General features: G+C 36.7%; 1 protein-coding gene across 4 annotated transcripts in view; it reads right to left on the bottom strand.

Annotated features, from left to right (window-relative positions):
- Window positions 1-13,494, bottom strand: part of LRP1B (LDL receptor related protein 1B) — a 753,798-nt gene that overhangs the window by 36,745 nt on the left and 703,559 nt on the right. For all 4 annotated transcript variants that reach the window (XM_069780765.1, XM_069780767.1, XM_069780768.1 and 1 more), the window contains 3 exons: window positions 12,812-12,985; window positions 12,155-12,280; window positions 3,393-3,557 (listed from right to left, as the gene is read on the bottom strand). In XM_069780765.1, the coding sequence (XP_069636866.1) occupies window positions 3,393-3,557; window positions 12,155-12,280; window positions 12,812-12,985 (465 nt within the window). The remainder of the gene's footprint in view (window positions 1-3,392; window positions 3,558-12,154; window positions 12,281-12,811; window positions 12,986-13,494) is intronic.

The following is a 13,494-nucleotide window of genomic DNA, read 5'->3' as shown; positions in this document are numbered from 1 at the left end:
ATTTATATTTTGTGGACAGGATTTGGATTAGCACTCGCACACATATGGCTTCTGCAACTTCCAGAGGAAAAAGCGTCATGGTTTTGAACAAAAATAAATTAAAAAAAAAGAGAAAATTGGGAAAATATGTGCAACTTGGTTGCATCAAGTAAGCAGGACAGTTTGAGGAGCCAACTGTGTAATGGATCAAAACCATAACTGCTGCTTTTTGAGGAACTGGTTGTGAGCATTGAGGTACAGGAGGTGGTATGCACAGACAGCAATAGCACAGTAGATCAAATTAAAATGATATTGAACTGACTTTAAAGTTTTATACTTTTCAGAAATATGAGGGAATTCTCTAACCAAAAAAAGAAAAAAAAGTGCAATGTACCTACTGCTAGTGGACAGGTCAACCTGGTAGGATGTAATATTACAAATCTAGACACAACATAATGCTTAAGTTCTACAACCACTAGGGAAAAACTGAGCAATTCCTGGTAACAAAGAACCTTTTTATTCCTACATGTAGCAACATGCAAGAATAAAGTGCCATATACACTAATAACTCTCATATGAACCTGACCAAGAAGATAACTCTGCCTTGAAGGCTGAGACGACAAGAAGGAAGTGAGTGAACGCTGCTCTGGTCTGAACTTCACATCCTCAGTCCAAACTGGGAATGGCGTGTGCAGCCCCTGCAGCTAAATGTGCACTCACTGAATGCAAGGACTGAATGACATGCTTTGCACAGCGGTACATTTGACTGGAAAGAGGACACAGTTGTTGCAAAAACACTGGGGGAATTAAGCTTTGTTGACATAATTACAGTTTTCACTGCTTTTGGGGCGTCCAGTTTAGCTTCCCTCTGTAAGATACGTAACGGCCTTAGTATATCATGGATTAGATTAAACTAGGATAAGGGGACATCTCACTGACATGCTAGTTTGTTTCAGTAACAGGATTTATGGCCTGATATAGATAAGAAATACAGTCTGATACAGAATAGAGATTTCTTCTTAATAGAATATTTACAAGGTCCAGGGGCTAGGCGTGCAAGGAAGATGAGATGTGGATCAATTTGAAAATCTCCTCTGGAATGCTGGATAGAGTCACTTTGATTTAGAAAGGTATACAGTTTTTTTCAACATCTCCAGCACATGAAAGTTACGGCACGGGCTTCAAGGCATGGCTACCCTCATGAATTGGAAATGGCAGATGGGAAATCTGGTTAACTTGAAATGCGATTATTAAAAACTTGGTTAAACTGGGAAATTAGACAGAGCACAGCAGAAGAATATTCCTATTAGCAGGTATGCCCAGTAAGAGTTATCAGAACCAGCTCTGCAGTGGTCTCGGCTCATAAAGGCTTGGCACACCCTGGCTGTGTGTGGTACAATAAACTTTAGTTGCAGTTAAAGGTTCGGATTCCCAAAAATCAGGCAATTGCACAATGAAATGTGGACTGCAGTGACATCCATGCTGGCTCTCCTGATGCATTTTTGGTGCAGGCACATTATCCTGTTTGAGACGAAGCAGAAATAAGGCTCATGCCTGCTTCTCCCAGCCCCCTGTAGCAGCTGGGCCATGATTAACAATTTAATGGAAGTATATTGTAGAATCTGCTCATATCTCTCCTTTACTCACTGGTGACAAAACCTACTACGCTAATTATTTCAGCAAGGCTGAGAGATTTCAGAGGCTGGATTTAGCAGGAAAATAAAAAATAAAAATATCCAGGCAATAGCATGGCTGCGTAAGCACAGCAAGTGTTAGCTGCCTGGTAAAGAAAAAAACGAGCTGCTGGAGGCGAGGGAGCCCTATGGCTACTGCCAAAAGAAAAGGATTAAATAAAACCCTGGGGTCTCTGCAGGATTCAGAACCGAGCTGAGTTCTAGGAGCCAAGTTATTAATTTTATGAAGCCTTTTAACCCCACAAAAGAATCAATTAAATGTCAGACACGTAAAGATGTGGGAGTAAACATTCTCTCTTCAGATGACAATGAAGTTCTGCACGTCATTTAAATCACCCATGACTTACTTTAATTCACTTGCATGTCCTCACTAAGCATGTATCGATCTCACTACATTGATAAAAACCTCCGCTTATCATTTTTTGTCAGTAGTTCCACCAGCTGTTAGAAGCAGTTTCAAGTATATTTAATCAACTTCAAGTACAAGTAATTCTCATTTTCTAATATTTAGTCATTATTAGTGAAGTTAACTATGAATAACATTATTAACTCTCGAATACTCAGAACTGAAAAATCCCGTTTGGCATACAACAGATTACTACATTTGCATTCTCTTGGATTTTTGCCACCACATCTCAGTGAATAAGAAGTGGCTCCAGAGGAGCCAGCAAGTGAAGCTAAATTACTAAACTATATAACCTAAAGTAAGGAGTGCTGAGGAAAACACTGAGATCTAAGCCCCCTCTGTCACAGAGACTAAGATACATAATTCTGCTTTACAGGGAGCTTTCTCTGTGTTAAATAGTCACAAACTCCACTTCTAATAGTCAGGTGCCTGTACTTTTCTTTCAGAGGTCAGGGTCTTGGTCCCTTCATGACAGAGGAGAAAATGATTCACACCATCTTCAGCAGCTGATAGGCTTCTGAAGAGACTTGACAGTGAACTCTTCTCCAGCTGTTCTACTTTGAATCAAATATTTAAATATTCCTTGGAACAGAAAATAGAATTCAACTTCTTTCTCACAGAATTACTACATTTTAGAGTACTTCTTACCACACTTCCCCTCTCTAGCCCAAACACTAATTGAATTATCTAAGCTGCAACAGCTTGTGTGTTAGGGACAAAGATCAACTGTCAAATACCCACTTTTTGGCAGTTAGAATGATCTCCCTAAAGAGAAGAGATGTAATTTCAAATTCCTTCAGGAAAACAAAGGATCTGAGTTCTGATCAACCAAATCTTCCTGAGAATTAGATGAGTAAAACGCCTATTTTGTGAATTCCAGTAAGACAAAGGTAAGAGATTGAGGCCACACAACTCTGTAATTTAAGGAAATATCTCTACTTATGCACGTAAAAATTTAGAGGAAGAATTGAGATAACAAGAGCGCAAGATGTGTGGGCTTGTTCCAGATGTAGTTTGACTGGACCTTATGCTTTATAATTCCATTTCTACACCTCAACATCTTGAATACTTACTTATATGCTCCCTTTTCTGAGACGCAGCTTCATTCTACTAAAACACCGAGACACGTGAATGAAAAGCACTATCGATTTTAAAGTGTATGTATGGTATATACCGCTATTTTGCACTTTGTTTAAATACAGACAAAGCAAATAAGTTACAAAGAGAAAAAAATATCACAAACAAGGAACAAATTCAAACATCTGAATTAAGGTCGGTATAATAGTAAGATACAGCTGCTCAGAAATATTTACCAAGGAGAGAGGCTCCACAGGTCCCTCCATTCTGGCAGTAATTGTAGCAATGGTTAGTTTCACACCTTTCACCGGAGTAACTTGGCCAGCAGTGACATCGGGGATCCCCCTTCTCGTTTATAATGCACTTTCCTCCATTTTCACAGGTTAATTTACAGGTATCATCTGCAACAAGAGCACACAGAGTCGTTTTCAACAATCCCATTTTGTGTAACCGGCAAACCAGAACCTTGCATCTTAAATAGAGCTACAGATCTCCATCAGTGGGGGAAAAACCAGTACTGCTTTTCAAAATGGAGAAAGTAAACTTCTGTTTCCACAGTGCTAGAAAAAGATACAAACTTAGGAGACCCTAAGCACTGGAAAGGCTGTCAAGGACTGCAGAGTCGGCAGGGGATGCTCTAGCCTGCACAGCAGGGCTGGGAGCTCGCACCCAAATGATGCCACAGGAAAGGTGACCTCCTTAGGGTGTAAGTTAGTTGTGAAAGTATGAATTCTTGCTTGAAACTATCATTCCGACTTAGTTTAAGAAATGAAAAAAATGAATGTTGGTTTCACCTGGGGGATTCTCAGGAAACTTCCCAGTCCTTTTCTGGTGACCTCAGCCTTTCCCTATTTGATTTTTTGGATCTCTCTTCCACTTTCTCTATTAACTAACACTCCTCTTTACTAAACTCTATCCAAAATATTTAAAAGGAAATTATTCGGCCTTTAACTCCCTCCTCCTCCCCCCCAAATTGATATTTGTATACTAACTTGTTGCTCCTAAACCGTACTTTCTGATTTATTATTTTTCTCTTCTGCTCAAGTCTGTAAAATCACTGAGAAGAGATACTGCCAGCTGCTCTGCATTCAGTGAGTGCTTACAGCAGTAGTGCCACCGTCTTAGCAGTAAGGTACAAGGTGACACAAATTCTGATTAGGCCAGATTCAATCTTTCTATAAAGCTGTTTTGCAATTAGAGTTGTGCCTGTCCTGGAAACACTTTGAAAAATAAATCTCTATTCATTTCAGTGAACAAGATACAAAATCATTCAATGACACCAACAAGAAATTAATTATAGACTAGCACGCATACAATGCTCAAACATCCAAATAACTGTAATCCTAAAGAAACAGACAAGCACCTTTCCAGCCCAAAACATGCTTTCAGCAATAAGACCTTTCATTTCCCACATAGCAAAACAAATCCTGTGAAGCCAGACTGCTTCCAACTAATCCAGCATTTCAGCCTACACGGCTTGCAACAAGAGGGACACCACAAGCACTGAGAGCTCTTCAGTAATATATCCACCAGCTGCAGATGTTTTGCTGAATTAGTCTGTTTTAGTTAAATGACTAATGAAAACGAGTCAAGGTTCCCATTTGTCCCACACTTGTTGAGGTCTAACATTGACTGACACAGGCACACCAACTCCTTTTTTTGACATTTAAAGAAACACACTGCGTTCTAAGTGTGGAATTTAGGAATGTGGGCTATCCTCTAGCTAAATAGTTCTCTCCAGCATGGACTGTGCAGAGTCCAGCAATATAACTGGGCTTATGCATCAGCCTTTTCTTTGGATGCACCCAAGTCTCTCTTTCCTTGGATGCACCCAAGTCTCTCTTTCCTGCCTGTGTATGTCCCTCCTCGGCAGGATCTGGCTGCCTCCCTTCACGGCCAGTGCCGAGATGGTGCAGACATGTCACCTAGGATCAAACCTATTTAAACAAAACTTCAGGGAACTCATCATCTTTCAGGCAATTGCACCTCTCTCACACGAAGCTGAAACTAGACAACAAATCAAAAAGTTATAGTGGGGTCTGACTGGCACATCATTATTTCAGAAATATGAAATACCGTATGCGCGTAATTTTTTGGTATCCGCCCTGGATATGTACATCTGCTGTAACAAAGCTACGTTGTATTTGGGAGTTTGAGGATGCCTCAGTGTTTTATTTATTTGGGTGGTTCATTAAATCCTTTGATGTTCCATGAACCATTCTTCAGTTACTCATTATAGAAGTTGTTTAAATGGATAATGTAGCATATCTTATTGGAGAGAAGGTCTATTTTTGTTTTGCTTATCTTATCTGTTTTACTTATCATTAGTCATGAGTTTATAGAGCAGAACTTGGTAAAAATAGAATAAATAACAATGAAGTACAGACAAGTGCTCATTTTTACGAACCTTTCTGATAGCATATTATCATGTTATATTTCTCTTGTAGAGCAATTCCGCAGAATTAAGATAAAAAATTTGGGAAAAAAACAGGAGGGGGGAAGAAATTAAGACATATTATGAATTCAAGACAAAAATAGTGTATCAAAAGGCATATTTAGAACTCTAAAACATGAACTACAAACTTAAAAGTTACCCTAACCACACCAAAAAATACAAGCCTTCATTTTTTCAGGAATATATACTGAGCCCCAAATCACCACCAGTAAAGATTTTCTAATCCAAATGGCTTTCAAAGATTGGGACACTCATATCTTATACTTTTAAAAAGCAATATATGTTATAACTTTATGCAATGGTCAACTGAGAAGGTTCCTGAAAAAACATAAAAGTGTAGGATTTTGTATCATCACAGCATTATTAAAATTCACTACTGATTTTGTTCTCTATAAAACATTTCAAATGCAAGAGTTTCAACACAAATCTAATGAAAGAGAGAAAAGTTACTACAACAATTTTGGACTTTAAATAAGCTAAGAAATAGGACTGAAAGATGTAATGGATAAGCCAGTTTTGAAATATGATGTTAGACTTCAACAATATAGGGGTTTTAATGCTGCTGCTTTGTAGTCTGAAGGTAAATACAAGAATCAAATTACTCTTGCTGATTCACATCAACTGAGTACAAAAGGGGGTCAGATGCCTTTGTGTGGGAGACAGGAGCAGAACAGTCCCATAGGAGAAGACAGCAAGAAAAAGAATACAGGAAAGAAACACAGAAGAATTATTATAAAAAGCTGAATACTCTTAATTTGAATTACTGAATAAAGACCTCTGAAAGAAGAGCTGGGAACAGCTCTAGTAAGTAGCCACTATTGGAACAAAGTTTAAAAAAAAAAAAAAATAAAAAAAAAATCAGAAAAGTTTCTATCTGGAGTCAATTCAGTACTGCTCTGAGCTTGCTGGAACTCAGACTCAAAGACCTCTCAGCTGCTCTTTTCACTTCCGAAATGACAGAAGTAAATCATTTCACTTGTTATCCAACTCCCAGTCTAGCTGCTGGATCGCTCTAACATGGAAGAAAGGAAAGGGTTACAGGTCATGTAATTTTATATATTCTCTCTTAGGCTGGTTATTTAGTCTTCTAGCTGCCTTCATCTGCCTATTTCAATCTTAATATATCTTTAATAAAGAATCAAATAATTTTGATTTGCAGTTTTTCTTATGTTTTTCTTCCTGATATGACTGTTTGACACAAACATTAATGGACTTAAGGCTTATTTGCTTCACCTTTGACTCTTTCCTTTAACTGAAAGGAAAATCTTACAGAGAAGAAACACTGATAAAGCAGAAAAACGAAGCTTTGTGAACTCCACTGGTATTTTTTCCTTCACTCGTTCAATTTTATGATATTCCATCCCTCTTCCCCAGTCACACACACATCTTTTATTGGCATTTCTATAACAACCCTTTCTTACTTTAGAAAAACGTATCTTACTTTTTGTTATATTTTCCCCTTTGAAACATCCACCGATTTCTGGACTAGGCAGTTAAATGGAGAGATGACGTTATAGAGGTTCATGAACTACATTCTTTGGGATAGGAACAGTTTCCCTCCCCACAGTGGAAAATAGTCATCTCATGGGCAGAAAGGTATTTGTTCTTGCCTATCCTTCAGACAAAGGTGTAGCTCATCCTTCACTGAACTGAATTCCTCTATTAAAGACAGAGTGCAGAGTTCTGATGTTATGGTAAGGTTGTAGAAATCCTCCTGTCCCTCCAGATGAGGTTCTTACTATCTGCCAGTTTTCCATATGCTGAAATTTATCAGAACAAGTTGTAATCCCCAGATTTTGTCTGAATGCTGTAAGACAGATCCTCCTCTTTGTTTTCCCTTCACATTTTTTTCCTTTTAAAGATCTGTTTGCTTTACAATTTTAAATGGAAGAGAAGGGCTAAGAAAAGGATGCATAGTGAGAAAAAACTAACCGACACCTGCTATAACAACCCATTTTCTTCCGTTCTGGGAAATACCAGTCCCAACGGTAACCTTTTTGTAAATACAGATGATACTGCTGTAAACAAAAGATTTTCTTCAAACCAGAAGCAGATTTCTGCGTGACCCTGGTTCTATTTGATATCTAAAAAGACTGAAAGCACAACAAAACCCAAGAAGACAGCATGCATTGAACTGCCATAGCGTTTGCTAGTACAGCTCCCTGAGGCAGACTTTGTGGGTGAAAAAGAAGATACGTAGGGATTAACCTCTACATGCCCAGCCAAAGCACTTGGTCTGCCTGCAATGTACGTGTGCAGTGGGCAAGTCCCCACAGAAATATGCTGAAGGAAACACCATGATGAATTAAATATTTAATCTCTGTTCAGAAACAATGTCAGATCTGAGTCTTTGTAATTTTTCTCAGGCTTATCATCCAGCCAAGAGAGCACAAATATTGCCTTCTTAAAATGAAAGTGATAAACGTGTAGCTCCAGAATACGGAACCCTTGGAAGTGTTCATTACTCTTGCTCATTCACCTGTGGTACACACTGTCTTCCTCCAGTGCAAGTCTCTCTATTTTCATCCTCTTGGTACGTTCTTAGCTTCCTTGTGCTACAGACAATTAGATACAATAAACGTAATGGATGCAAATCCAGCAGTCTCTTTTAGGAAAATGAAGTGGTACTCTACCCATTGGAAAACTAAAGGATAGCTTCTAAACCAAAAACGTCAGGCCTGCTATAGTCAATAAATAAACCACAAAAGAACTGTGCTCTATCAATCATTGTCATCTGGGGAGAAATGAGATGGAAACTTATCTAAGAACACACATGAACTTGCTTTCATTTCGTTAGAAAAACATTCTGAATGATACAACACACATATGTTGTAATGACTCTGGCTTGAAAAAGCCAAATCAAACCCAAAAGCTGTTTCTCATCAGTTGTGTGAGATGCTGGTGAAACAGCTGTCTGAAGCAATCTGGATTCAGTCTTACAGAAAGCCACTGAGGATTCAATATTTAGAATTCCTCATGTAGGATTTCTGAATAAAAATCAACTCAATGGATCAAGCCAGTAGTAATATTATGCAGAATTTCAAGACTTAGCTCAATTTTCTTTTGTGAAACCCCTCCCACCAACAATCCAATGAACAAGAATTGGCATCAGATTTGGGGATATAGTCACAAAAACCAGACCAAGACTGAGATTACCTCCCAGTCACCAGCCGTAAGGTAGACAGACTAACAAGAAATTGTACAAAGCGTGCAAGGCGTCTTTACAATAGTCATGCCAAAAACTACCAAAATGAAGAAGGGCATGATAACGTTGAAAATAATCATTATTTGTTGGAAGGCATTTTTCACAAGGATAGAGACATACGCATTGTCAAAACAGATTCTTCAAACACAGACTCTCCTGGGGGAGCTATTCAAGATGGATGGGAACTGGAGATGGCTGTCCCATTTTGACTCTGTCAAGTCATGGAAATCTACTACTAGCTTCCTTACTATATTTTAAAAGACAGTAAAAAGTATTATGGATGTTCAATACACTACTGTTTACTATTGTAACTTGAATTCTATATTATTCAAAAAGTACAGTTTAGTCACACTAGTTCTTGATATTCACCATTATTACTAATTTGCGAAACTAAGAGACTTCTTACATGAATTGAAAAAGCTACTGTACAAGTACAAAACAATCAGTACAACTCACTTCTATTGCTACATGAATGATGTCCAGCAAGAGACTTAAAAAATTGAGTTTTCAGATCTGTAAATTAGCGGTAGTGTATTTTTGAACACATAAAATATAATGTATGTAAATCATTGTAACTTATCTTCTATACAACTGTTGCATTGTGATCAAACCAGTAACAAAACCAAATGAATACATTAGTTAAAAAGTGTTTCACAGATACTCATGTCTCAAATTAAACTCTTCTGGATTTCATTCTTTAGGGACAAACCAGAAGACCACCAAATATATTTCAACTGACTTTGAATCAGGATTTGATTGCAGACAAACAAAAAAATATGATCACAGAACTTCCCTTTGGATTAACGTCAGGTCACTCTTCTACAATATACGGGTTTTGACAGCTGCATAAGGCAGGAATTGCTGGTTTGGGTCACTGACATCCATAACTGTGCCAAAAATGCTCTGAGACAATGAAGACAATATAATGCTAGATTTAAACAAGCTGAATGTATGTGGTTTGGAATATTTCATATACATTTTCTGGCTCTTCATCAGAAAAGGAAACAAAGACTATGGCTCCTATTATTTTTTTTTATTATTCCATACTGTATAACTTCTTAAAGGAAAACAACCTGGTTTAGAACTTGACTTGTCTTTTGTTTGCAGGCTATTAGCAACCTATTAAGGGCAAGTGTGTTGTCAGCCAGCCATTAATTATACGCCTACATTAATTCAAGATGCTGATCTTGAGGTCAACTCTGATCTTTCCAGGAATCTCTGCTGATCCTTGGAAGCCTAAGTGGAGTGTCAGCATGAGACAAACATTTAACATTCACTTCATACTTTTTAAAAAAAGTTAAACTAGTGCAAAAACATACACTTGTTAGTGTGCTATGATACTGAGGCTTGTTTAAATTCATAATTTATAATCTGTGAGGCTATAAGACCTGCAATCTACTATTACAAAAATAACATACAAGAAAAAATTTACAAACAAGCCTATGCTAGACAGTACTTGAAATATAATTGTAATCAGAAAACTAAGAAACACTTATTCAGCAATCCTTCAAAAAGGCATAACAGATATTGCAGTTGTGGGAAGGTACTGGAAATTATCAATATATTAAAAATGCTTCTCTAGGCATTTTCTGTCTATCCATAAACATTTACAACCAGCAGTGAAATAATTTAAAAGCCTCTTCCGATCTTTCTCCAATAAAAACATACCTTCCTGAAAACGCCACCATGGCATAATCCTCTGCCCCACTAGTAAAACCATAGCATTACTGAAATTATGGGTTCAAATTACTACCAATCACCAGTGAAAAACAATATTCTTTTATTTGTCCTTTCTTCAACACCTAGGTAATAACTATGGGTCATTTGAAATAATTTTTAGGTGGTACTGCATCAGCTGAAAATCTTGACAAGTATCCATCCCAGATGAACGAAGAGCTGATACTTGGAGGAGCAGGGAGGGCGGATGCTCTCTGAAGACAAAGGCTGTTTAGAGCGATTGGTCTCAAGAGTTAGAAACCTTGTACAGTACACTAACGGTTTGTATTACATCTACTTTGGTGACATCACTTCTCCCCTAACAGTGGAAACTGTTGTAAAACAGCTGTAAGCTACTTTATAGTTGTATAACTGTTGTATAAATACACATTCATAGGTATTCAGGCAAGGGTGTACAGTAATAAAGCTCTCATTTACTGTATTTTTGCTAGAGCACGGTGTAGTACATACAAAAGTTGGTATTGTAAACGCATTGCGTACAACGTACTCCTACATAAGCAAAAAACATGAAGGGATTTGTTATCTAGGACAAGTTTTCTAATATTGCTTTACTCTCTAAATTATTCTTAAATTTCTTGATACAGAAAGAGAAATGCTGCTAGACAGGATAGCTTTATTAATACCACATCATAAACCACTACAACACAGTTGTGTTAATTCAATATTTAAAGACTAGGCAGTACAAATACGTGAGATTTTCTCCACAGAATGATGACATTTCAGGTAAATTAATTTAATTGCTAAATTGAGCATTTTAAGTACTGAGGATCTCAGCAAAATACGTATCACTTACGCTTCTGAGCCTGGAATTAAACATTAGAAAAACATCCTAATATATTCTGACTTCTCATACCCATAAGAAATCCTATTCTACGATTTTTAGAATCTTTTAAAATTCAAGCTGGCTAAGAATTCATTCCAGCAGTCTGACCACCTTATGTTTGGCCTCAATTAGAGTGGGAATAGTTTTAGAGTACTTAATAATCTTTTTTCTATGGAAAAGACGGACTTTTTTTCCCCTAAAATATAGCAAGAACTTAGTAGCTCTTTTACCATGAAGTCTGTTTTCCTGTGTCTTGATATTAGTCATCATAGATGTTACCGAAAGACATAATTTTAGATAAAAATATTCCAGTTGCTTTTTTCTTTTTTGCCTGTTACTTTGAAGTCATTATTATTTGCTACATTGCTCTTAAAGCCTTTTGACTATTGCTGCAGTCTAAGCAGAGGTGTTTCTTGATGGTCTTTAAGGTTATTTTTTTCTCCTAAAAATGCTATGTTTAATTGGCTAATGTTTAATTTGGAATCCAAAGCGCTTTGCAGCTTTTCAAACTTCTTTTGGTCAATATATATACACATTCACTCTTAAATATCACCTTGTATCAGTTCAGCTGAAAGCTCGTTTTTCATTTTGATGAATATAAACAGTTTTTTTGAATCAGGGATTTTGCTTCTACATATTTCATTTCCATTTCAGATAAGTAATATGTATACCGAACAACATCACAAACCTCTTGATTCACAGACAGCCTAGCCTTCTGCAATGACAAAAACTGACTAGTTGTTTATTTTCTGGTTCTCATGCTGTTTTCAATACCTACCTAAGAGGCTCTGATCAATGCATGTTCCATTCACCAATGATTTTCCTTCTGGACAAGCACATGTTGCACCAGAAGGGTTGAGTAAACAAATGAATTCACATGTCAGGTCCAAGCATGGATTAGGCACTGTTTAAAAAGACAAAATATTAAAAATATTGATTTTTTTTTTTTTTTTTTTTTTAGAATTACACTGTGTTCTAGCACTAGGAAAAAATAAATAATCAGATATAACAATTCTGATACACTTCCAGTTCCCAGCATATCAACAGCCTGAAGCCAGTAAACACACTCATTCAAATGGCAGTGCAAGACTCACACTAGGATAGAATTTATTCCAGTAACAATAAATGTATTGGTAATATGCAGTAAAAAACCTCATCTGGTTGTGCCTAGAGGTATTTGTATTCAGGTCCCTTCTAATCTTTTTATACCTCATTTACAGTGTAGGTACACAAGGCAAGCATTTGTCCAATGTCCTTTCAAATGAGAGAATGCATCAAAAAATCTAAATCAAACTTATATAAGGGAATATGACTAAATCTATTTTCAGTTTGTACAATCAGGCTCTGTTTTATATTTATATAGCTTGGTTACTTTTTTTTCCCCTCTGAAGCGAACTTGCGCAATATTGAGCTTAAAGTAATTATGCTTACTCACAGTCCATTTGTTTGTAGCGATGAAAAATCAAGGCACTTTTTGCTTTATCAACATCCACACTTAGATATTCTACAAGGCTCCTGCCAAATTTGTGTACTCTAAATGCACCATTTTTAGGACCTGCTCCATATATGTAATCCTCAAAAATGTCAATTCTATGTGGATGCAGTAAACCTTAAATAAAAATGAATAATAAATACAAATACATATTCACATTCAAATAATAATCATTTTTGTTTTAATAACAACTTCAATTGCATTACTGCAATTACCACCTAAACACATTATTATTCAGTCAGCTTGTTTTGTATCCACAAAGTTTGCCTTTAAAAAAAGGTAATCTTCTTAAAAGGAACTCTTCCCACATTCAACTAAAATCTCGAGCTTTCTATTAGCTTTCCACAGAATTCAGCCTCAGAAACTGGTTGATTATTGAAAGGTAGGGAAACCCTACAGTAACAGCTAGCTAATTAGACCATACTTAGGTACAACACTTTAACTAGAAGTATGGGATAAGGAAGAAACAGACTATTTTGCTGTACCTAAAAGAAACTATTCTGACAAAACATTTCTTCAGCTCCTTCTTAACATATTTGAAATGCTAGCTTTCATACTACACTTATTTTAATTCATAATTACAGAAAATTAATGAAAAATAAAATGTTAAGACTCTACCAATTCCT

The sequence above is a fragment of the Haliaeetus albicilla genome, chromosome 4 (genome assembly GCF_947461875.1).
Source record: "Haliaeetus albicilla chromosome 4, bHalAlb1.1, whole genome shotgun sequence".
Taxonomy (NCBI): Eukaryota; Metazoa; Chordata; class Aves; order Accipitriformes; family Accipitridae; genus Haliaeetus; species Haliaeetus albicilla.
Note: the sequence above shows the minus strand (reverse complement) of the source record. Positions and strands in the feature narration are given on the sequence as shown.